The sequence below is a fragment of the Myotis lucifugus genome, unplaced genomic scaffold (assembly GCF_000147115.1).
Source record: "Myotis lucifugus unplaced genomic scaffold, Myoluc2.0 scaffold_66, whole genome shotgun sequence".
Taxonomy (NCBI): domain Eukaryota; kingdom Metazoa; phylum Chordata; class Mammalia; order Chiroptera; family Vespertilionidae; genus Myotis; species Myotis lucifugus.
This window is the reverse complement of record NW_005871114.1, coordinates 4319823-4346675: the sequence shown is the minus strand read 5'-3', so window position 1 is coordinate 4346675 and position 26853 is coordinate 4319823. Positions and strand designations below refer to the sequence as shown.

The window sequence follows — 26853 nt, the reverse complement described above, 5'->3', positions numbered from 1 at the left end:
TTATTGATCCATGACTGAGCAATTTACTTCATGCACTTCAAACTAGTGTCAATATGGAAATGCTTTTTGCTGTTGTTAGAAATAACTGGAAGCATTCACCTGGGGAGAAGTAGAATCGAGCTAGCCTGCTATGTAATGAGGTGTGAGAGGGAGGGTTTTCCCTTTACCTGAAAAGCTATCCTTGTCTAAAGCCATGAGGTTCCTGGCTTGGTAGATATAGCAGCGCAGATGGTACATGTAGACTCCTGAAAAGAACAGGATGGAGGTTACTTACAAGAAGCATCATATCGCAAACTACTATTTTCCAGGAATATTTGCAGATAATAACATGTTTCAGATCAATGGGTCACCCATATCTACTTCTGCCAAGTAATGAACACATATAAAGCACTTCTGTTTCCTGTACACGGAAACATTTAAAAACCACAGGAAGCTCAATGCAAGTGTGTCCATCAGGAGACCATTCATGACTCCTGGTGTCGACTGCCTGGATTTAGGCACTGCTTGTCATCACGACCTTTGAGAGGAAACTGGGTCTCCAGGCGTTACGGAAATAGGACTTCCTATTCTAGTTCGGCACCAGATCTAGGAAACAGTTGTTTGTTCAAAGTTTCTTTGATATTTCAAAATCTTTATATTCTTTATCCTTATTTATATTAATACATATACATCCCCACCCCACTCAACATGCCCCCCACTGTCACACCTCCCCACACGCTCATAATTTGAGGATAGTAGAGCACTGTGGTTCACTGCACAGATTCTACACTGCATGAGCTCAAATCTGGTCTCTATTGCTTACAAGCTGTTAAGACCTCAGTCAAGTTCTTTAATCTTTCTGCACCTCAGCTTGCTCACCTGTAAAATGGGGACAATAATAGCCCCTCACATATGTACAGTGCCTGGTACCTGCTAAGACTTATATAACGATTTGCTATTATTATTATTACAAAGTAGGTCTGCCTCATTCTAAAATTCCTGAAGGTTATCATGGAAACCAACCTTTACTTAACTGTTTGAATATTTTTTCTCTCATTATAATCATTTTTGGGGGGGTTTAATAGATAGGGTGAGTACAGAGTATGTTGAACAGAGTATGTTAAAATGAGTGATGTGACCACTTTCTACGCCAAGTATGATTTTAAAGCTGCATTTAAAAAATCCTCTTCCTCAAGTGATGAAAATGAAAGTACATTTTTATTATATTTGGTTATTTGAAGAGCCTTCTTGAGATAAAATCATACAATCAGATGCATGAATACATGCTATAGACTTACTGTCAAAAATACAGGAAACAATGGGAGTGTTGGCCCCGAACACAGTAGTGGCGCTATGCTTCTGCTTTTCTGCACTTTTTTCATCTCCATCCTCAGTTGTGTCTGCGCCCTAAGGAGGCAGAAAATCAATGAGCCATGCCTACAACTGGGGAGGCAAGAATTACCAACAAATGGAATGGTGGTTGTTAAAAGAGAGTTTTCTCATCCAATCACGTTATTTTTATTTTTATTTATTTATTTTTTAAAATATATTTTATTGATTTTTTTACAGAGAAAAAGGGAGAGGGACAGAGAGTCAGAAACACCAATGAGAGAGAAACATCGATCAGGTGCCTCCTGCAAACCCCCTACTGGGGATGTGCCCGCAACCAAGGTACATGCCCTTGACCAGAATCGAACCTGGGACCCTTGAGTCCGCAGGCCAACGCTCTATCCACTGAGCCAAACTGGTTAGGGCCAATCATGTTATTTTTAGAGATGAATACAGCCCAGGACAGTAAGCAACGGTCACTTAGCTGGAAAGTGATAGAGCAGGAAGGTGAAGCTAGACCTTCTACCTCAAGTCCAGGCTTATCACACCCTGCCACTGAAAGAAAAAGAGAAAAGAAAAAGGGTAAAGGGTAAATAAGGGGATTAAAAGGATGCGAGAAGGAAGAGGAAGAGCATCAGAAGAGGAACACAGCTGGTCAGTGCGCAGAAACATAAGGAAAGGCTGTTCCTGATCACCACATTGTTTTAGATCAACCACCACCATTTTACTAATCACTCCTTCCATCTTTCTGCTTTTTCCCTTGCTGCCTTCTTCTTCTTTTTCTTTCTTTTTTTTTTTTTTACTATATTTTTATTGATTTCAGAGAGGAAGGGAGAGGGAGAGAGAAATAGAAACATCAATGATTAGAGAGAATTCTGATCGGCTGCCTCCTGCATGCCCCCTATTTGGGATCAAGCCCACAACCTGGGCATGTGCCCTTGACCAGAATCAAACCCAGGACCCTTCAGTCCCGCAGGCTGACACTCTACCTGCCTTCTTTATTGTGCTTCCATATGAATTATTCTCTAATTCTGTCAGCCATCCTTCTGTCCTCCCACCCTCCTCCCCCATATCTGTATATTTAACACTCTCAGTTTGTTGAACAGTTGTAGTTTACAAGCTATGATCAAAGACCCTGTGCCTTGGGTGTTAATAGATGTACCTGCAACAAGGGTTTGGGAACAGCTATATTTGGGAAATGTTAGGTGAAACGTTAAATAGGTGTGTAAACAGGTGTTAATGGTGCACTCATTCTACAAAAATGACTGAGCACATAGGATGTGGAGCTTTCTCCCACATTATATGCAGTCCTGCAGTCCTGGAGGAATCTCTGTGAAATCATGGTGTTGTCTCCAACACTCATCTATTCTTCCTCGACCAATGTTATTTGAGGTTTGGCTACTTATTACTTACAAGGGCACCTTCAAGTTTAAAGATGGCAGCTGCACCATGTGTTTCTGAAGGAGCCATTTTTCTCCTCCAGCGTCTGCGGCGAAAGGTATCTGAACTACGGTGTTTCCAGTGAAATTTCCAGCCAATTAAAGAAGCATATTCCCAGCCCTCCTGGTCTTCAAATTCTTCCATGGCCTAAAACAGGAGTAAAAGTTTTAATGCTGATCATCATGATCATGACCATCATCCTTATATTGATAAAGCAAACTATTTGGTCAATCAATAAATCTGTGTTGGAAATCATCTCTGTGCCAAGCACTGTGCTAGGAGCCAGGCACACAACAAACAACAAAACAGACAGGCTGTCTGTCCTTGCAGAGCTGATAGGCTATGGGGATATAGAGATAACCAGACAGTTCCCATGGAATGAGATGTTACCAAGGTGGTGGCTGTACTATCAGGAGAGGCATCTTACTCAGACTTTGTGGGTAGGTGGGTAAAGCAAATGGACTCGTTCTCAAGTTGCTTTCTTTGTCCTCACTTCATTAGCTCATAAGAAAACACTGCTATTGTGATATAGTTGGAAACCATTATTATCTCCATTTTATATATGGAGGATAAATGATACCATCCTCCCCAGGGTTTAAATATCTTGTTTAAGCTAATAGTTGCCACAACTAATAATTACATGAATATCAGGGTATATTACTCCTGTAATAATTAATAACTGAGTATAGTACTTTGTATCTTAAAACTATTTACATATAAATGATCTCAGTTTTCAATATTCGATTCCATTCCCTCAACAAATATGAGTGCCTAGATGTGACAGGAACTGTGCCAAGAGCTGAGGAAGCAATGATGAGAAAGGCAGAAACATTTTAGTGGTGGGAATTTTATGTAAACATCTTAAAAGTCTGACTAGATTTAATAAGTGTAGAATACTACTGCGTAACATTGGATTGTAGAAATAAGAACTCCATGTGGGTTAATACCATGTAGGGGCTATTTTTTCAACTTTGAATGAACAGAAAATCCAGGTCAAGCACAGTCTTGTAATTGGCCCTCTAGTCGTGTTAACAGTAGCACTGAAATAGTTCATGTAGCTAGGAGTGAGGCAGAATAGGGAACATGATCAAAGTCTCTACAAGACCCTGGCAGAACGGGGCCAAGTTTCCAGTCCTCTGACTGGTGGCTCAGTGTTCTTTCCACATCACCTTGGTGTTCTCACAGGGAAGGAGGACGTCAAATGCCTCTAGAAATTCCTCACCCCATTAGGATAGGGATAATCAAACAAATATTCATTGATCAGCTCATTCAATTTATCCCATCCTTTATTAGGAACAAGTTCCTGAGATGGCAAGAAGGACACAAAGATGACTACGGATCCATCTTTGTGCCTAAGAAGCTCACCATCTAATAAAAAGTAACTTCATTCATCAGACCTACTGTGTGAGTCAGGAACTTTGTGGGATATAAAGAGTTCCTGTTAGGAATTAGCCTAGCTTGGGTTCAAACACCAGTTGTATTGGTTACTAGACATGTGACCTAGAGCAAGTCTATTTAATCTCTGTAAAATGGGGATAAAATGTTAACCTTGTGGATGGTAGATAATGCATGTTCAGTCTCTAGCATTATAAAAGACATACAAAATGTGCTGCTTATTACTGTTATTAGTATTATTGTTCCACTTCATTTATTATTATTCCATTTAAGCCCTCCCTAACTTGCAGCATGATGTCATACCCATTTTGCAGATGAGAAGCAAAATGAAGTCAGGATTTGAATCCTTATGCCTCTTATTCCAAGTCCTGAGCTATTGCCACTATTCCATTAAGCTACCAAATAATTTCTGTTTCTGGTACTACCTCTTGAGTGGTTTGCTTTTAACCACCATCTACTTCTGCCTCTTGTACTGTGCTTTATTCTTAGATACATTCAATTACATTCAATATTTAGCCTGCCTCAGAATCACCTTGTTGCTGGGCTCCACCCTCAGAGTCCCTAAATTAGCATGGCATTTCTAACAAATTCCTGGGTGATGCTGTTGTTGATCAATTGGGGTGAGGAGCACACTGAGAACCCTGGGGCAAGGCAGTAGGCCCTTGAGTGGCAAATGGCTTCTGTAGCAATCGCTAAGTGGACTTCTGTGTGGTCTGGAAGGCAGAGCCCAGCCCAGATCCCTCCCATTGCCCCTCTTACCTTGGCAGTACTGGCAGTGGATTGTGTTGAATCTTTCTTGCGTTTTCGGACCAGCCTTCGTCGTCTATGAGTATGATACATTTTCTCTGCCGCTACCCAGGATTTGGGCTTATTATCAGGAGGAATAGTAATTCCATACTCCCAGCCTAGAACAGAGAGTGTGAATGGTTATCCAAAGGAGAAACACTTGCCAGATGGCCAAATAAACGTCCAGGAAACATTCAGTCACTCTCTCTGCCCCTAAATATTCTCTACCATCGAGACTGAATGCCACTGCTCCTTTCAAACTGAATATGGCATTATTCCCCTGGCTCCCTCTTCCTTGGTGGCCATGGGGTTCCCCTCCACTTTTTTTTTTTACCTCTATTCAGTCATGGTAATTGAATGCATCTAAGAATAAAGCACAGAACAAGAGGTAGAAGTAGATGGTGGTTAAAAGCATGCGGTCTGTGCAGTCACACAGCTTGAGTTCAAATCCCAGCATCCCCACATGCCAGCCGTGAATTAAAAAAAGTTTCTTGCAAGTTAGAAAACCTGCCTATGGTCTAATTTCTCCAGTATCATGGTAAAACACCCAATTTAAAAAAAAGAATTCATCAATATAATGCATGCAAAGCACTAGGGCCGTGCTCAGCACGTAGGTTGTGCTCAGTTAATGTTAACTAATATTACAAGGCCCATGCATGTGTCAGGATCAGCAAAGAACCGGAAATCTATTTGAAAGCTAGGTGTTTCTGTGTACTACTCCATCTTACAAGAAAAAAAATCAGGGTTTTCTCTTTTGATAATTCTAAATGTTATAGTTTCATTTAAACTGTTCATAGAAAAGGATACATACCATTAGCAGAGGCTACGTCAGTAATCTGCATTATTGTTGAATAGGACTTTGAAGGTAATTTATAGTCTCCAGGGAGGGAATGGGGTGTGGTTAGAATAGAGAAAATATCTCATTATGGACCTCTGGCATCCCAAAGTCCAGCCACCTGGCCCCCTTACCTCACATTTTTATTCTTGACAATCCCCCACCCTGCACCTGTCCAAGCACTAGCTTGTCCTTCAGATTTGGCATCTGAACAGTCACAAGTAAAACCACATGACCTGGTTGTCACAGACAAACCAGCAGGGGTAAGATCCTTCACTCCAAAGGAAACTTTACTCTGGCTAACCAGGGCTGGGCTGCAGAGCCCCTGGTCAGAAAATAAACTCACATCTTACCTTTCTCTACTAGGCTTATCGGGGTGATCATTTCATAAGGTATATAAATGTCTAATCACTACACCTGAAACTATTGTCAACTGTAATAAAAAATTTAAAAAATTAAAATAAAAAAATGAAATGAAATGTTACCTTTCTCATCCACTGCACGATTTATGTCATATACCCATGCATCGTCTTCCCACTTCCAACCTGGAGGGCATGTGAGCTCACTGGGTGATGCCGCTTTGTCACCGTTCTTTAAAAAAAAAAAAAAGGCAAAAACATGAAGACTTACAACTAAGCCATAATGTGATCTAAGATGCAAAGATGAGATATGATTCCTCACCCTTAACTATGGTATTCACATGGTAACTGAGATAGCAGCTTAGACATGAATCTTACTCAGAAAAATCTCTAATCTTTATTTAGACACAATTACTATACAAAAATTAGTTTAAAAAGAGAACAACCTCTGTTTCTACCATTAGGGAATATGTTAGGTGGAACCATGGGAAATTGTTTTTGCAGGTCAAAATGGTGAAATATCAGCAGTTTCATATGGTTCAATTTAATATTATGAAATAGTGTGACTCTTTTTACGAGGGACTATATTGGAAAGAACCCATCAGAAATGGGTAAAGCATGAAAAACACATGTCTTCAAGTATGGGGTAATGGTGCTGGAGGTTGGAGATAATAATCATGTATGATTGAAGAAATTGACTTCAGTTCTGCACAAAAAGTGATGGAGTGTTATGGGGGGGAAAGCTCATAGTAAAAGGAAGTAAAGGAGGGGCCATAAACATATGGAGAAATACTCAGCTTTACTTTAAAATAAGGATGTGAAAATTAATATAGCAACAGGATACCAGTTTTTCAAGTATGGTCAAAGATGTTAAAGTGGATGGTGAGTGTTTAGAAAACAGCCCTCTAATACACTGCTGCTGGAAATATAAATTTATACAACCTCTTTGAAAGCAGTCTGGCAATATTTATCAAAACTTTATGTGCATCAAAACCTTGACCAAGCCCATCTAGGGATGTCCCCTACAGATCAACTTTCACAAGTGAATAACAATGTATGTCTAAGAACATTTACTGTCACATCACTTATAAATGCCAAGACTTGAACAAACTCCTATATGTCCACAAAAAGAGCGTCAATTAAATTATACTGGGTGCATATACCAAAACACTGCAGGCATTTTTTCAAAAGCTCATTAGAGCAAGGTGATTCTGGTCTGATTGTGAGGATCTACTGCAACTAATTTCTTTAACTTGTAATAAAACACGTATTAAAGATTCCAAAATCAAGACTCCAAAATCTGATAAGAGCAAACCTAGATTTTAAAGAGAAAATGTCTTTTCTTTCTTGGGGGTCCATAAATATTTCAAGTCTACTTTTACAACCATCTTTTCTCTAATAAAGGCTAATATATATCAACAGAAACAGAAAAAAAGAGCTTCATAATAACAGCATTGGGTCTGGCAAAGAAAAAATGTACAACAGACCTATATGTATTGATATCAAAAGATGTCCAAGATATATTGTTATGTGAAAATCACAAGTTGTAGAACTGTGCATGCAATTCTATTTAGGTGGGGAGAAAAGTTATATACTTGTATAGTAACAGAAAACTATGAATGGTTATCTCCAGAGAGTGAAATGTGGATCATGAAGAAGAATTGCTTTTCATTTCCTTTTATGCTGTTTGAATATTTTAAAAACATGAGCCTTCAATTTGTAAATCTTTTAAAAACTATTTAAAAAAAACCCCCAAATAAACATTTACAATTTTAAAAATTGCACAGCCTTTACCATATACCAACATCTAGTTAAATAGGCCCAACATCTTTTCTACAGAAAATAACTATAGGTGCACTTGTGTGGCTTGTTATGGATGCAAGGCTGTTCAGAACATGAGACAGAGCAGAGGAGAAGGGGAAACCACGCCTGTGGTTAGTGGATTCACAGACCATGGGTCCAAACAGCTAACGTGGAAGGCTCTATCTCGGGAGCACACCACTCACCGCGTCGGTGTAGGTTTCTTCTGCCGGCTTCCACTCGCCCCCGGGGTAGCGACTCTCATTCTGATATACTTCATCCGTGAACTCCGTATGACCTGCATCGGCCTCGGTCAGCAAGCTATGGGCAAAGCTCGTGTTACCAAGGGAGAATTGGTAGCTGACAAGCCCAACTCTTTCCAATGGTCCAGAGCCATCTACGGCCTGGGTGGCACCAGTTCCCTCCTCATTCTGGCCCTGTAGGTGCTCCCCTCCAAACTCCTCTTTGTGCTAACAGCTTTCGACATTCGTTTGATAAAGGGGCCCGCTGGAACAATGAGACCTAAATTACAGAGAGCTCCTCAGACTACCAGTAATTAGGGTGGGGACTGGGGAAAAGGATTGGGGGCAGCCTCTTATAGGGACCTCAGATTCCATATGTCTTTTTCAGTTTAGGGCTGTTCAGATTTTTCTCAGCAAAACTCTTGGCTATCAGTTCAAAAGAATAGGCAGTCCTCCTTCCTCATTCACCCTATTTTAAAAAATGGAGTGGGAACAGTCTCGTGGGGCCAAGCGTGGAAATTCTTACTCATGGCTTGCTCAGTCTTAAACGGAGTTTAGGTTTTCTGGATAGTTCCTAGGTTGGCAGCCAAACCAGGTCATTTAAGACTCCAACCTCCATTTGGGCACCTGGGAAACCTATACTGACTCTCTGCCATGCCAATTTTCCTCTTGGATGTGAAACTATGTTGACAATCCATAGAGGGAAGTACAGAGGCTCCAACCTTGACTTAAATCTTCTGCCAGGTGTTCACTCAAGTGAGGTTTCTTTTTCCTTGACCAGTGCTACGTCTTTTCCCTGCTGTATTCTCCCCTAGAATCAAGCACTGGAAAGAAGTCAGAAAACACAGCGTCCCAACCATTTGTATAAATTGGGTTCATCCATCACTTTTCTGGGCCCCAGAGAAGGAGAACAGAAGACCCGGTAGCTGCCTGTGAGGTCCCATTCAGCCCTGACAGGCTTTTACCTTCTGCTTTTTCAATCACAATGCCCCCTGCCTTTCCCTGTCCTCACTAACCTTTCTCCCTCCTGTCCAATTCAAATCTCATTTGAATTGGAACCTTACTAGCAACCCCAACTCCAGCCAAAGTAAGCCGCCATGGGTTAAAAGCACTCATGGGCAAACACGGGGTCTTAACAGAGCAGACCCAGCACACCCATTTCCCTCCTTCCTTAATGCCTATGTGATTACAAGAAACAAATGTGAACAGAGATTGCAAACTAGTTCGAGGTCTTAAAATCCAAGCTCACAAGCTTGGTTCCTCCACACTCAAGCACGCCATCATGAAGTGGGAGAGGAGGGACCTCCAGTCCTGATGCTGCAGGCAACACACATAAGCCAGGCTTTGGTTTCCCCCAGACTCCAGGGAAAACATGGTTGCTACTCTCTGCTGTTTTTTTGTGTTTTTTTCCCCTTTTTAATAACAGCTTAAAAATATATATATAATTAATTGGTTTTTTACAGAGAGGAAGGGAGAGGGATAGAGAGTTAGAAACATCCATGAGAGAGACACATCAATCAGCTGCCTCCTGCACACCCCCTACTGGGGATGTGCCTGCAACTAAGGTACATGCCCTTGACCGAAATCGAACCTGGGATCCTTCAGTCCACAGGCCGACGATCTATCCCCTGAGCCAAACCAGTTAGGGCATAATAATAACAGCTTTTGAGATATAATCTACACACCATACAATTCACCCATTTTAAGTGTTTCCTCTGTTTCTTACAAATATTCCAGCATAATAGTTGAGTGCCAGTTTTAGTGCCCAGACTAGACCCGTAACATTCACAATCTGAGTGCCTTTGGATAAGTTAATTATTCTCTCTAGGTTTCAGTTTCCTCATCTGTAAAGTGGAGCTAATACTATTATTTGTTGGGACATAAATCTCTGTGTGTCTTTTGCATTTCTGCACACAGGACCCTTAACTTTTGTTACCGACTATCTTCTCAAGGATGTTTACATGGGAAACAAATTTGGAAGACAGAGAGGATATTTCTTTATGGAGCAAAGAGCCAGCATGCTTGTTACCCATTATAAAATATTTGGGTTCCCTAAACTCAAGGTTCCTCTCCTGCCACATCACCCATTGCATGTGCAAGTGTCATCTGACTGTCTTCATGTCTCCCTGTGGGAATTGGGGCTCAGAGAAGTAAAGTAAATGTTAACATTCTGGCATTGTGATTGCTGTGGACAATAAAATCCTTTGTCTCTGAACCAGGAGTCTTGTGTCTCCTACCTACCAGCATCCATGAAACTGGTAGGTTACTTTGCTAAGCTTACAAGAAGGTACAAATCTCAGATATTTGATAAATTTTGACACTACCTATCTTGTAGGGCTGCAGTCTAGATTCAGTAAGATGATATCAGTGCTTGGCACATGGCTCGACACATTCACACAAAAAAGTTCTCAATAAATGTTAGTCTCTGGGTCTTCTTACATTTGTTTGCCTTGTATGGGACACTAATGATATCTTTCAAGTTTCTATGAATTTCTATAGACTTATTCTTGCTCATTGGGTGTTACATAAATGTTAAAAAAAATGGTGGAGAAGATTCCTTTACCAATTTCTAGGGAAAAGCTTCATTGACATCATTTTTTTCAGAAAATGGAAAACTTACCTTCTTTCAGGATCAACTGTCCAGTTTCCTTCCCATTCCCAGCCCTTTGGAGGCAGAAAGAACTCCCTCTTGAGTTTTATTTTTCCTGTGACATCAGAAAATTTATGGCGACCCACTAATCCAGAAGTGCCCCATTTTCCAAACATAAGAGCTTGATTTTCATACTATTAAAAAAAGGAAAAATGGAGAAACACCATCAGAGAGCAAGAAATAGAACCAGCCCATAAATTTTTAAGCTTAAGACTTAAGCTAAACAGTAATAGAAAGTGAAAAAGCTCAGAAGGTATGGACCAAACTTGGGCTGTTACTGATTATGCAATTTAGGATAAATCTAAGATTCAGTGCTCCCAAATGTAAACCGGAGACAATCTAATACTATCTATATATATAAAAGCCTAATATGCAAAGTGTCCCCTTGGGAGTTCGACTGACTGGGAGTATGATGTGCACTGACCACCAGGGGGTGGTGCAGAATGAAGAAAAGCCCCAGCCGGCAGCCGGGAGCCAGGGAAGGAAGGCCTACTGCCTAGAAGTTGGGGCACATTTCCCCATAGAAAGAATATTATAACTGATGCTACATTTCCCAGGCAATCCACAAAGAACTTGTCTGAAACATGAAAGTTGTTTAGCACCCAGCCTTTATGGGGCCTAAAAATTCTGAGCCTTCATCCCCACTGGTGGGTAGACCAAGACCTTTTTGGAAGCAAGTTCAGTGGCAATGGCAGATTCTGGTTTACAGGGCACTTCTTTCTAAGTTAGAATTTATAAATCTATAATGATCTGCCCTTTACTATGTCAACCATCATAAAAGGATTGAGATTTGCTAGAATGAGTGTCCCTGTTTGGATCCAGTGAAAAAGTTCCATTTGTCTGCTGATGAGCTGATTGAGAAGATGATTAGCATAAGTGATAAGGGAGTTTTTGGCTAAAGGAGGAAGGAAGAAGCTTGAGTAGGGGCCTGATGGGGAAATTGGGTTCAAGGACACAATAGTGCCTGTCTCAGATATTGGCTCTGAGCCCTGAGAGGAGATGAACTTGAGGAAGAAAATAGGGAACCTGTTGCCACAGGGGCTGTCAGACTTGGGGGCATGTGCACAGCTCCTTTGGTTTCCAAGTGACAAGGACACAGGAAGAAGGAACAAGGCATTCCTACCACTTCTGCTTGGAAGCCAGCATGGCTCTAGTGAAATCCAGGTTAGAAGAGGGCAGCAGCAGCAGTAGAGATGGGGGCCTCACGTGGCTCTGAGGCTGTGGCTTTAACTAGCAGTTTGGGGGAAGGATTGTTAGCACAGGTGAGGCACCTCAGAGACTTCTAGAAATCTAGGATGGGGAGGGATTTTGTAGAGAACTGAGGTCTGGTATTAGCACAGGAAGGAAAGAACCAGCAACATTTCCATTATTGTTATTAGTGTGCCTCTACTGGTACTCACAGGCTGTTAGAATCTGGAGAAACTAGAGCTACACAAAACAAGTGAAATGGGTGGATCATCTCTTTATGGAAATTGAAACTCCAGTTCCCTCTAGGCAGGGAAGGGTCTGGAAATGGGAAAGAGTGGAAGGGAGCCCTGGACTGGTCGATCCTTGCTCAGTGCTAGCTTCTTCAGGCTTAGCTCCAGCCACAGAGCTAGAAGGTAGGTGGAAGCCAAGAAATGCTAGAGGACTGCAGAAGCAAGCCTCTCCTATGTGTGCCCTGATGAACCTCCACTTCACATTACCATCTGACTGCACATCAGCATCCACCACTCAGGGCCTCCCCTGCAACCTCCAGCACACCCTCTACTTATTCCAATTGCACTTCCAAGCCTGTGCTGTAAGGACTCTGTGTGTCTCCCATGTGTTTCATTGCTTCTCAAAGTGGTCCACTGATACCCCTTATCCACCCACATTGGAATCACCTCTGGTGCTAATCCCTCACTCAGCAACAGAATGAGAATCCCTGAAATGGCTCTGGCAGTCAGCATGTTTAACAAGACACCCCGTTTTATCAATAGATGATGGGATCCTTGAGGACAGGGCTTGGCTTCTTCATCACCTGCCTCTGTGCCTGGGATAAAGCCACTATTCCCTAAAAACTTGGGTAGATGGATAGATGGGTAGATGGGTGGATGGACAGATAGATGGATGGATGTATGGATGGATGGATGGATGAGTGGATAGATGAATGGTTGGAGAATATGGGTGGATGGATGAAGTCTGCTATCATGTATTTATTTATTCATCCAATAAATATTTATGTGTCAGGTACTGCTAAATGAATAAAATGTAAAAATTGAAGATAGCCCAGCAAACAGATAAGAACCACAATCCTGACCCAGTTGTCAGGTATAGTGTCGGGCAGCAGGAACGTGTATAAACTAGCTCGGAAGAAGACAATCTCCCCATTTATGTGAGTAAGAAGGCCCATCTGCAGAAGAATGGAGTTCATCTGAAAATTATCAAAAGAAACCCACTGAATACATATAATAAATTCACATCAAAAAGCACTTTGAGTTTAAAATAGTATATAAAGAACAAATCCAAATAACTGTTTTTAGCTGTCCAGTTTGTGAAAATTATTTTCATTGGTTTCATTGTAATGAGACTTTTAATAACCAAAAGTCGATTTTTAACTCAGTGAAGGTTTTACAAATTATCTCTATTGTCTTTGAAGTACTCGGGCAGCATTTTCTTTGGCCTCAGGCAAACCCACCTGAGGCTTACCCTCCGTGAGAAGGGAGTCTCCTGTGGTTGACAGGCTCCCGACCTTATGCAGGCTTCTCAAGGTCTGCACCTGTCCAGTGCCCTCACTCCTGGGTTGTCTTTGTGTGAATCACTCTGTCTGTTTCCCAATGTTGACAATAAAACCTCAAGTCAATCTTTCCCTATTCCCTCAGGCTCATGTCCCTTGGCTGGGATTTTAGGCAGTAGTGGTGAGGTTGGTGGTTTCAAATATGTGTGCTCCCCTAAGGATGAAAGGCAAATGTTACCCCCACAAAGAGGAAAAGAGAGTGATGATGTGGAATGTACCATTTCAGCAAAGACAGTGAATGCTCCCTCCGCGAAGCTATTGAACTTCTTCTCAACAGCACTTAAGCCCAGCCAGATGTTCACTCGCAACTCCACAGGCACCCTTGGTCCATTGCTTTTTTCCTGTGGATACTGTGAGATGCACAAAAACATGATACATTATGGGGGGCACAGCATGGGCTGTGACATGGACATTAAGCCAAAAGCTGGCCAAACATCCGACCATGGCTCTCACCGGAAATTTTTTTTTTTTAATATATTTTATTGATTTTTTACAGAGAGGAAGGGAGAGAGATAGAGAGTTAGAAACATCGATGAGAGAGAAACATCGACCAGCTGCCTCCTGCACATCTCCCACTGGGGATGTGCCCGCAACCCAGGTAGATGCCCTTGACCGGAATCGAACCTGGGACCTTTCAGTCCGCAGGCCGACGCTCTATCCACTGAGCCAAACCAGTTTCGGCCTCACCGGAAATTTTATGTTTTCACAGTTAAAATATTTCAAAAAATGTAAAACAGTATCACTTTGCTCTCTGATTTTTAAAGAAAGTACAGTTCTATTGGATAAAAACATGCAACTTATGTTAACATGTAATGGGTCTATTATTATTCTTTTAAAATGAGTTAATAAATATTTTTTAAATGGCTCACTTTAATTTATATAACGGTAAATATTAATAGTTACAATCCACATGAACAAAAGCTCTCTGGGGTCTTCAACAATTTTTGTAAAATTATCCTTTTTGTGGAAAGGGGTCCCAAGACCAAAAAGAACCCCACTGAATTAAATAATTCCCTAAACTGGATAATGAGTATTAACAAAATCAATAAATATATCAAACATTCCCTTAAAAGCATTTTGCTGTTTATCCACTGAGCTCTAAAATCTAACACAGAGAAAACCACTCTGCCTCCTCTCTCACCTCCTGTGAAATTTTATTTATTAATCAGTTTGCTTCCACTGCTGAGGTCAATAATAATTGTGCTTCTATCTTAAGTAATATTTATCCCACCAAGAGGTACTTGAGAGAAAATAATCACTCCAGCTCTATTTTCACCCTAAAGAGCAATGAGTACATTTATTAAAAGTTAGCAGATACCTCCTTGTTTTAAGAGAACACTCTCCCTTGATTGTTTTTTCTCTCTTCTTGCTCTTTATTCTCCCCGCCCCCCCCCCCCCCGCCCCAATCCAAAGAGCTCTTTGGGTTCAGTCCATGGTATTTAAAGGAGTCCATGACTCTAAAAAATGCCCGGAACCCCTGCCCTAAAGTAATAATTCCCCAAATTTTCAATTTGAGGACCCATTTAGTTAGGGAATAGATTCCATGGACTACCTATATGATATATACTTTTTTCTACTTCCAAACACTCCCTAGAAGGAAAGGAGAGAAAGGCATTGGTTTGCATGAGGCTTTAGAAAACAGTGGAAAATTCACACTAAAAAAGCAAAGCATTCACAATGCCATGTTAATATCAGAGTCCTTGGTTGAATGCCAACAAAACTTGGACCACTCTCTGGGAATTAACACCCCAGGGGAAGGGGCCAGAGTGGGCTGGAATTGATCACGGCTGCGGGCTTTGCATGTAAGTATTTCACATTACACAGCGATGAAGCCATACCTTCAGGAAGATGGTCTGGATCTTCCCGCAGTACTTCCCAGATGCACTCTCCCCGCTGGTGGAGTACAAAACCTGATGCGCGGGAATGCGTGCATAGGCCAGTCTTTTCTCTCCCCGGATCATCCAGATGATAATGTCAGGCATACTGTTCTGAGGCTGGTCACGTGGGTGGATGGAAAAGGAAGCACAGCTAGCATTAGTCTAAATGCACATGGACTTGCAGAAACACTGTGGGCAGGGGTTGTCTGGCCCACATTCCGAGTCTCACATCTTTCAGGACCACACTGGGAGCCCACAGGGCCAGGAGAGGCTGGGGATGGCCAAAGGGCATAGCGGGAAGCAGAAGGGGTCTTCACCTGCCCAAAGCCCTGCCTGCTCGCTGGGCTCCGACAGGTATTTTAGGAAATATCACCTCTTATCTTGCCCATTGTTTGAAGAAAGCCATCAACAGTAGTCAAAGGGTTACAAATTTCATATATTTTCCAAATATGAAATATTCACTTAGTGTTTAAAAAACACTTTTTTATTATAAAGGTAATACAAGTTCACTATAGAAAATTTGAAAGCACCAAAGTATAGAAAGTAGAAAATAAAAATTATCTGTAATCACATATGTTTTTTCAAATGTATTTCTATTTACCAATACATTAGACCCCCACCCCACCTCTGAAGGTCAGCAGGAGGGGTCCTCTATTCCTTGCTCTTTTAGTCCGCAGAGGTTAATGGCAATCAAAATTTATCCAGCCCTTACTGTGTGCCCTGCACCGTGTTAAGCCCTTGCCACTCATCATCCTCTTTAATCTTTATGAAACAGTGCTGTGAAGTGAGTACTACATTTACCTCCATTTTACATTAAAGGAAACTGAAGCTTAGAGAGTTTGAATACTAGTACTTTGCCCAAGTTTACACATGGTAGATCCAGATTCAAAGTCAAGTCTTCCCAATTCTAACCAAAGGCGGCATTTGCTCCTTATCTGCTACTTTATCACTCTACTTGAAATACTGTGGTTATGATAATGATTTGTCCACTCTGAAGACCTTTCTGGGACCATCAACTCAAAATTCTCTTTCTGTCCTGACTTCAATGATGTTCACCCCATTACCCATTAACATCCTGGCCAGCAACTCTTTCATTTCATTATCCATCAGATCTGGCCAAAATCCAAGGCAATGGACTAGGTTTCCCTACCACCATCTCTAGCCTATGCCATTCCACAGAATCCTTCCTCTATAGCAAGTGACATTCGTGCAGTTTAAAAGTCCTACCTCTTCCGTCAGTTGCATTAATTTATCAAGCCAGTCCTCGATTTCCCCCACTGTGGACTTCACGTCTGTGGCCTCAGACCTCATCTTCACAGCTGCCTCATGAATCTGGGAGAGAGATCTGGACCGCAGCTTTTGGATCTGAGTATCTAGAATTGTGACATTAGGGTTTCCTTCCATTGGAGGCAGCGTGTAGCTAAAAAACAACAAAACAAAACAGAGTTTGCCGAATAGCTTCTTAGGCTTCAGAACCGTCAACGTCATTTATATTTGGTTTCCATCTTTCAGACCACACCATTTTCCTAACTGCATGGCAGATGTAAGCTGAAAAGATTGTTTATGGCATTGGTAGATCAGATGTTCCAGTTAAGACTCTCCTCACTCTCAAGAGAAATGCAGGGGGGAATTAAAATTTCAAAGTGATTCCTTGGATTTGACCCAAGGACTATAGAATCGCTGGAAAGAAGATGGAAACAGCAGCAGCAGTTTGGAGAAATGACCTTTCCTCCCTATAATGATTGTATAGAACCACAAAATGAAGGAGAAGGGAGAATAGAGACCATTTAGCCAACGGGTTCTTAACTTAGGGACCATACACCCCTATGTCACCTGTGGGTGAGCCTGAAAAAGTGTATGAATCCCTGGAACCTATAAAGAAAAGTGTACATTTGTGTTGACATGCAGTGTCACATAATGAGGAAGAACACGGGCTTTGGAGCCGGCTACCTGGGTACAAATCTTGGCTCCATCATTTACGAGTTCTGTGATCTCTTATCTTCCTATCTTCAAATGTGTGGGGGAAATATCTACCTTTTAGGGTTATGGGAAGTAAATGAATTAATATATTGTGAGCATTGAGAGCAATGCCTGATACAAATTAAAGTCTAAGTAATGTTGCCATCATCATCATCATCATCATCATCAGGTATTCAAAGGGGCCCTGGAGCTCCCAAGAGGCTAAAAACCACTTGTGTAGGCCAAGCTCTCATTCAAAAAGAGAAGTCAAGAATAGCTGAGCTGGGGCCATAAAGGCCATCTTCTGCCAGTGCTTCCCTCTCAACATGTAGCTGGCGGGGACACAGGGTAAGGTTGTCACCAATTCCAGGAAGTTCTATTCACATTGTCTCTACCTGGAATTTCCATTGGTTTGAATTTCACCCAGCTTCCTAGATGAAGGAAATCCAACCATGACTTCCCTTAAACACAAATTTCCTGTTACATAAAGTTTAAAAGTTTCCAATTTAAATCTTCAATAAATAATTCACATGCATTTGATTCTTTAAAAAGAGATTCTCTAAGAATAGTGAACATAGATATTTCTGTGTTTAGCTCAGCAAACCTTAGCATTCACATTTTCGACATGAAAGGCATTCTGAAATATTCCTGTTCGGTTACATTAGTAATTAGGGCAATGCATTGGAAGGGTGAAGTCCCTGCTATGGTTCTTTGATGCATAAATAAATACGGAAGCTGCTAGCTCAAAAGTCACATGTGAGACTTTCCATAAATAGATGCTAACAGTGTGAAACACGCAGCAAGAAGAAGAGCTGCACTTATAAACCCAACTCTGGGCGTCAGCGGCACCATTTCACCTCCTTGGGCCACTGTTTTCTCATCTGTAAAGTAAGGAGACCGGAAGAGATGACCGCTTGGACCCAGATTAAAATTCTCTGAATATAAACCCGAATCCAGCAGTACTTTGATCTTAGCTGCATGTCAGTTACCTGGTTACACCACTAGAAGGCACAAGAAGACAGGGAGACTTAGAGCATTGGGGGTGGGGGGAGGGAGAGGATGACTCTGGTTCCTGTTGCTTGTGAGAACTATTCGGTATGCTTTTCTTTTGGAACTTCCCTGTCCACTGCTTTATTAGCCAATATTTAAAACGAGTTTGGAATGAATCACTTCCCCCTTTGATTTCCAAATACCCAGAGATCTGAGCAGTTTCCCCAAGTCACGGTTATGAAAGGTTCTCTGGCTCAAGTCAAAGTGACTGGCTTTACCGAAAGGAGGCTGGGCCGGAGTGGTCACCAGGCAATCAGTAAATGAGCACGTGAAAAAGCTGTTTCTAAAAAGTGTGTTGAAATTACAATGTTCTGAATGGCAAAACTGATGCTCTGCCCCCAGATCCCATTCTCCATAGGAGCCAGAGACACAGCCCTGCTCCCCGCTCCCTCCCCCACCCCTCACCTGAGGCTGTGCTGGGATGTGCTTCCTGGAGTTAGGCCCAGCCTCCCAGTTAGGCCTCAGCCTCCCTCAGCCTCCTGGGCTGCTTTAGAATTGGCACCAAATCGGAAAGTGGAGCTTTTCCTGTGGTGATTCAGACTCCTCCCAGTGCCAGCCTTTTGTGAAGCCTGACTAATTGAAATTTATTTTTCAGACGAACAGTAGGAATAATTCTAGAGGCTCTTCTAGTCTGATAGTCTAAGTGAGGGAAGCATACCTGGAAATTCTGAGACACACAAAATCAGTTTACCTCGTGTCTTCTATAACTTCATCGATCAGCTTCAACCATATTTCCGCCAACTGGTTTGCAGGAATTTTACCTTGTATCCCTGATTTTAGAGCCTCTATGTTTGATTGCTGGGAAAGAGAGGAAATAGTTGGTAATTGTGCATTATGCCATTATACCCAGTGAGGTTTAACTTTAATTTTCAATTTAAAAAATACACAAAAGACCTAACAGAAAAAAACGGGGATTTTTTTTTTGTTTGTTTATTGTTTTGCTTTTAATAATGCTCACCATAGGCTAGCACTATTTATTTTTCTTCAAAATGCAGTCAACACTGATATGCTTAAGTACTAGGACGACCTTTTCATACGGCTTTGACCCTTGAAAGTGTGGACAGAAAAGGGGCCACATACTAAACCTGACAAGCTCAGGGGAGGCCTGTATAGTGGGCCTTACAAACTCAGAGACCTAGACTCGCAGTGGTCCGCAAACTGCGGCTCGCGAACCACATGCAGCTCTTTGGCCCCTTGATTGTGGCTCTTCCACAAAATACCGACTTCTGCGCATGGGCCACGAAGTTTCAATTGCACTGTACATGTGCGCCCTCACATGGTATTTTGTGGAAGAGCCACATTCAAGGGGCCAAAGAGCCGCATGTGGCTCTCGAGCCGCAGTTTGCCGACCACTGACCTAGAGTAAACACATAGGATGCCCTGAAATGAAAACTTCCTAACTAAAAGCAAGTCCTGGTGGGTTGTCATGTCCTAGGCTGGTATCTTCCTTGACAAAAGTCAATGTTTACCTTAACTGAGCCTGTCCATTATTGCCTTTTGGTATCTACTCTATCAGACATTTGGAATGTCAGAGTAATCCCTTTTTTCCAGACTCCTCAGGGTACAATCTCCCACCAGAGCAGACCACAGAACCCCTCACTATTATCTCCTTTGCTTCATACCATGTCTTAGTGCTGTAAATGTTAATTGTTAACTATCCTGTGCTCACCAATGCAAAAGAAGCATCTTTCCATTTTACTTTTTATCCAAATCCCAGAGATTTCTTCACTTTGCCTTCTCCTGCCTCCTTAATCTACCACCAATGAATTTCATGTAACCCTATTTATGTCTCCTCCTTTTATTCTATGTATAAAATAAGATGCAAAGCTACCATTCTCTGGAACATTTTCTTAATCCATTAAGATTTTGCTTCCTGGCAATTGTCATCAGTTTGGTTCAAACAAACTCATAAAAATTCTTACAGGTTTGGATGTTTCTTATGTCAACAAAACCATGTATGTATATTATGTACTCAAATAGCAATAAAATAAAACCAACAAAGATGGGGGAAAGGAACCCTAAAATGGAATATAAAACAGGAACAAACGAACCTGAATTATATTTCAGATGAATAACATAACTACACTGAACTCACCAAAGTAACTTTTCAACACAATATTTTCACTATATATACTCTGTTTAAAGGAAAGAAAAAAAATCATAAACATATCAAACTCTAGTTTTTTTTTTCATTGTGGTTTATCTTTGGATTTTAGGACTAAATAAATGAGTAACTATAATGAGAATAATGAAATCAAGTTTCTCACTGCTGGAGAAGGGAGTTATAAATATAGAAATAGGGAAGACTAGTATCTTTATCTCAACCATGTTCCCTTTCTCCTCATCGATGTCAACTAGGTGGATAATTCAGATATTACAACTCTGCAGCTTTTATCAGAGTGAACCCCCGAGCTCCAAGCAAGGAGGGTTCCTCTAGTCTACAGCCAGAGTGGAAAATGTCAGGCTCTGGTTCCTTTGAGCCCACCTCTTTTCACAGTAGAGAATTTTACTACTTTAACAGCAAGACTCTAAGGGTTGCATATTTCTATCGGAATGAACCATTCTCTACACCATATTCACATACAAATGTGGCAGACACTGTGAGTTTTGCCCCCTCGCCTCCAATATCCACCCTCCCTATTCCACAATAAGAACAGTTTTATCTGGCCATATGCCAGCCCAGAGAAAAGAGTGCATTTCCCAACTCCCTTGCGGTGAGATGTGGTTACGTGACTGGATTCTGGTCAATGGAAAGTGAGTATAAATCAAGTGTGTGACTGCTGGGTCTTTTCCTTCAAAGGAAAGACCTGTGTCATCTCCCCTCCCTCTCTTCCCGTTCCTCAGTCTGGAGGGTAGGTGTAACAGTGAGCTGCCTCTTCCTCAAAAACAAATGACAACTCCTTAGTGATGGTAGAGCAACAAGAGGGAAAGAGCCTGGGTCCCCAGCACCACTGAACCTTCATACCAGCCTTGGATCACCTACCTCAACTGTAACTAAAGACATTGCTTTTATCTTGCTTACCACTATATTTTGAGGTCTTGTGTTTGAGTGGCCTAGCCTGTATCTAACACTAATACCTAATTCTGTCTAGTGAAAAGAAAATGTAGAAAAGATAAACTTACCAGACGTTCTGCCATGACTAAGAGAGTGTTTACTGCATCCAGGCGATGACTAATATCCTCCCAATATGAAGTCAGGGTAACAACTGGCTTTGTGTGGGCCCAAGGCAGGTAATAATAGTAGTTCCCTGGTGTAGAACATTGAGGGTCAGGGACATTGTACACTCAAACAGCATGCTTATTAAAGAGATGTGCAAACTGGGTTATTGTTTCATTGTTTGCTTAGGAAATGGTCTAGGGTGGTAGGGTTCTTTAGTTTTATTCAATTAAGCAACTGAGGGATAGACAGAAAGTCCTTATTTATTCAGCCTGTTTTGAAAAACTCTCTAAAATGCCCTAGTAATTCAAACATAGCAATCTTTAGGATTTTTAGTGGTTTGGGATCATGTACCTAAACATCACTGATGATTACATAACATAGTAGCAGAAAATATAGAGAGCACAGGCAATTAGTTTGAACGTGTTTGTCCCTGAAAACTGCTCTTCTAAATGAATACTTTTGTTAGAAGTGGGGCAAGAAAAAAGAACTTTCTGTTTTTTAAAAGATTTTGCTAGATACATGGGGTTTGGTATTGCTTAGAATTATTAGCCAAGTTTCTAGCACATTTTATATTTTAACACTGCTTATACAAAAATTAGGTAAAAACTGTATGAATCTGTTGGAACATTTGATCAGAATTTCTCCCTCGTTTCTCTATGCTCTTAAACCACTTGTCAAAATCTTTATTAGGGCATTCTCATACTCTTGCCGTCTTATTATGATTTATTTTATATACTAGAATGTAAGTCCCTTAAAAACAGGGACTGTTTCTCATCTATCTTTGTGCAAGTACAGCTACTTAATCCGCACAGCATCTCTGAAGAAGATGAAGAAACTGATGGTAGAATTCAGTGATGTGGCTAAGGTCATAGTGCTGGTGAGTGACCGAGCAAAGACCAGAAGCTTGATTTTCCAGGCTCTGAGCAAGAGTCCCATTCAACTACTCAATCTAAGAGTGACTGGGGGCCTGGCAGGGCAGAGGTGAGAATAGGCGGGAGATGTGTTCAGGGAGCTTAGTGATCAGCAAGCTGCCATCTTGTGACTTTACAAAACAGAGCCAGTGTAAAGTTTGGGCATGGGATGGGGTCAGGGGGCTCATCCCTGTGGCTTCTTTGGCTTGACTAGTCTTAAAGGTCCCTGAACTCCAGCCACCTCTCCTCCCCATTCACCCTCTTCCTTCCCACTAAGCATGTACTGGAGGTAACGGCTGCCAGAGGGAGAACATGCTGCATGCTTCTTGTCCTGCGGGGCACCCACTCTAAACGCGCACGGGAGAGAACGTCAGTCTTACCATCAAATATGGCACGGCTGTACTGAGTGGTTGATGCCAAAGGCTTACAGGTTGAGTCAAACTTGTTGCCATAGTTCCCAATGCTGACTTCAAACTGAATGGCCTCGCCAACATCTTGCAGCATGGTGGCCGAATGGAACACAGCAGACAGGCTGTACTTTCGCCTTCGCTGATATTTCTATAACGTATGAGCAGACATAAGTCTCAATGAAATGCATGTAGATTTACATGTAGATTTCTAGCAAAAATAATTCGGAACCTAATAATTAGTGCTGAGTTAAATGCCAGTGAAGAATGTTCCTGAATCTAGCTGTTTCCCTTGTACTCATACAAGTGGGCAAATATAGAATGTTCATTGCAGCACTGATTGAAATAGAGATAAAAATGAAAACCATACAAATATCTATTAATAGGCCCCTGGTTAAACAAATGTTGCCTCCATATAAATGAATAAAAATTCATAAAATATTTAGGTAGATTCACAAGTGCAAACATGGAAAAAGGGTATTTAAAAGTGAACCCATTAAGTATACATTTTAATATTGGCATATGCATGAAGAAAGTCTGGAATAATATAACTCAAATTGTTAACAGATACGTTGGGGAATGTAGAGAGCTTATGGTTAACTTTACTTTCTAACATACATTTTTCATTGTTTGAATTAAGTATTAATTTTCTAATCAGAAACAATAAAAACTTTTAATGTCAAATTTAAAAATAAGTGAAATTAGCCCAGCTGTTGTGGCTCAGTGATTGAGCATCGACCCATGAACCAGATCACAGATCACATGCCCGGTTTTGGGCTCGATCCCCAGTAGGGGGCGAGCAGGATGCAGCCAATCAATGATGTTTCTCTCATTAATATTTCTATCTCTTTATCCCTCTCTCTTCCTCTCTCTCTCAAAATCAATAAAAACATATTAAAAATAAATGAAATTAGGTGAACTTATTTTTTCTGAAATAGAAATCAAACATTGCTTCCTTCCTTTTTCTTTTGTTAATTACCAGTTTACTGAGTATGTGTGTGAGGAGTGGAACATAGGGCCAACAATGAATGATCACATTGAGTATCTAGCAGGAATGACCAGGAGTCCTTGAGGTTTTCCTTCACGTGGGCATATAAAGTCTCTTGAATCCACATCCTGCCCCAAATCCTTGTTCAGATTGCTTCTCTCCTTTATGGATCATATCCCTACTTATCTTCTTTGCATCCTTCAGTCAAGCCAAGCCATGCAATGGTTTAAATTGCTGTATTTGATTATTTAATACTGTCCACATCTAGAATTTGTTCTGGATCCCTGTAGATACCCAGTCTCTGTACACAATGGCCCAGCTTGGGTGTGAGAACATCAGTGGTTACTATAGTGCAGCCACATTGGCTATGTGCTCCATTGGTGAACTCGTGAGACCCACGAGTGCCAATATTCAAATTGCATGACAAATTTCTCACGATAGCAAGTATAGCTCAAAAGCCTCTCAAGTTCAGAACTTCAAGTTCTGTAGTCCTTCAATTTGAGATTTAGAGACCACATGGCTATCAAATTTTAACATATGATGACTTTTTAGTGTTGTATTTGATTTTTTTCCCATTTCTACCTTGCTACCAATTTGTGTATCACAATTTAAGCAGTAGAGTAGTGATATATTTCACCACTACAAAGCAAATAAAAATTACTTGATCCCTGTAGGATATTTATCAACTGGTTTTCTTTCTTTCCTTATTCATCTATACCATTACCTTTATTCTGTAAAATTAATCACAATCATGGCTGGGTCTTCTGGTATGATGCAAGAATGCAGTCATTCATTTAGAGAAGTACTCAGACAACTGTTTTGAAATTTTCTTGTTTGGTAAAACACACAATGTAAAATTCATTCATCTTAGCTATTTTTAAGTGTACAATTTGGTGGCATTAAACACTCACATTTTTGTGCTACCATTACCCCCATCTATCCATGGCACTCTTCCATTTAGAAAACTTCAGGACCCATTAAACACAGCAACAAACCAGAAGTGGTTACCACTGACAGGAGCAAGGGGAAAGGCTTTTATAGAGCAATTTAGAAGGTAGGCAAGGAAATTATTTGATTGGTTACAGCTTAAATGAATGCATTCTTTGGGATAGCCTAGTTAGCTATTTGTGATTTGTTCTCCTTTGATTTCCATCTCTTAGCCTTAAGGTATTTATAGGCTTAGGTTTTGGTTTGCTCCCATAGGCTGCCAAGGCTCTATAGCCACCTCAGCCTAATGTCCTCCTGGTTTAATCAATTTAACAGTGTGCATATACCACATTTTGTTTATCCATTCATCTATCAATGGATTCATGGGTTGCTTACACCTTTTGCCTATTGGGAATAATGCTAATATGAACATGGGTGTACAAATATCCAATTGAGCCTTTGTTTTCAATTATTTGGATATCTGCAAACTGCTGGATCATATGGTAATTATATTTTTAACTTTTTAAGGACTATTTTAAGAATGTCTGACAGTGACCGCAGCTTATTTTCTTGAAGAACCCCAGGACATCCCACGGTTACAAAACCTCCATTTTGGTTGAAGGAGTTTCCAACATGGTATAATTGAAACCTCCAATAGGATTTCAATAGAAACCCTTCTGAGTCACACTATTTTTTGAAAGTCTTTCTAAAACATTGGTTAGTCATCTTAGCTGCATGTTGAATCACCTGAAGAGCTTTAAAATATACTTATGCCTGGGCCTCACTTCCTGAGATTTTGCTGGGGGAATTTTGAATTTAAACGCATCCCTACCTTAGTCCACTGTCACTTTGGTAGAGAGGGGGACCTAACAGCACACAATTAAGCCCCCTAAACTATCCATGGTTTAGTAATATTTTTGAAAATCCGAATTTGGTTTGAATTGTTGTGCAAAAGTGACAAAGTAGAAAGTTATTTGTATTAGTCAGAACTTACATATGCAGCACAACTTCTTTTTTGTAAACCATTTGGATGGTATCAGAGAAGAGAAGGAGCAAAAATATAAAACATAATTTGGGGCTGAGTCAGGGCCAAGAAAAAAGTGGTCAGTTAATGGAGCCATCTGTTGATGCAAGGGCTGCGGGGAACAGAGATGTGTGAGGAGGCTCTGTGTGGGAGCAGGGATGCTCTCCGGCTGGGCTGGCTATGCCTGCACACCTTCGCAGGCCCATGATTCCATTAGAACTCTCTGGATTTCCCCATGAATAATTTGCAGTCACCTGCAGAAGCCCTGATAGGACCCTCACCCTGGAGGCTCTGGGCTGAGACAATAATTCAGGCTTCTGGCCATCACTACAACTCCCAACAGAGCAGGTACACACTGTGAGCAAGCCTCTCAAGATGGAGCAGCTCCCTGGACCACTTTGCAGGTCCAGATTCCAAGAGGGGCGCCCCTACCCTCTGCTTAACTGACCCAGAGCAAGGCTGTCCTGGAGTCCTGCACCTGGGAACTCAGCCCTTCTCCCAGCTCTTTCCCACTTCCCCGTGCCCTCAGGGTACAAGGATTAGGGAGAAGGAGCAATCAACACCATTTAGGGAAGTCTGGAGCCTTAGCTTGGTCAGGGCCCTCCCTTAGGAGCCTTGGGACAAAACTGCCTACAACAAAGAAACTTAAACATATAAATTATGGTCTATTGGACACAGATGGGTGTTCTTTCTTTTTTAGGACCTTGAGGCTCTCCTGATCATCAATGACCAACTCAATGCACTTTGTAGATGGAGTTGGTATAGGGTAGAGTTTAGATGTGAATTTGGGGAAGGGAGTGATTTTTGTCAAGCAGGATAAAGGGTAGCAGGTAATAGCTCCTCAAGGTGGCTGTGAGCCAACAAGGCATAGAATATTAGGGTCAAGGAGACTATGTGTCAAAGAAAATTGCCCAACTTGTCATCTTGGTCTGTTTACTAAATATGACTGACAACGGTGATAAAACAAATCTCATTGC

The 26853-nt window shown here is 41.3% G+C and overlaps 1 protein-coding gene across 1 annotated transcript in view; it reads right to left on the bottom strand.

Moving 5' to 3' along the window:
- Window positions 1–26853, bottom strand: part of MYOF (myoferlin) — a 141162-nt gene that overhangs the window by 42007 nt on the left and 72302 nt on the right. Inside the window, 13 exon segments of the mRNA XM_006090021.3 lie at window positions 168–245; window positions 1278–1386; window positions 2722–2895; window positions 4903–5048; window positions 6250–6355; window positions 8130–8244; window positions 10786–10949; window positions 13792–13923; window positions 15412–15567; window positions 16678–16870; window positions 19151–19257; window positions 21583–21707; window positions 22911–23088. Of these exon segments, the coding sequence (XP_006090083.1) occupies window positions 168–245; window positions 1278–1386; window positions 2722–2895; window positions 4903–5048; window positions 6250–6355; window positions 8130–8244; window positions 10786–10949; window positions 13792–13923; window positions 15412–15567; window positions 16678–16870; window positions 19151–19257; window positions 21583–21707; window positions 22911–23088 (1783 nt within the window).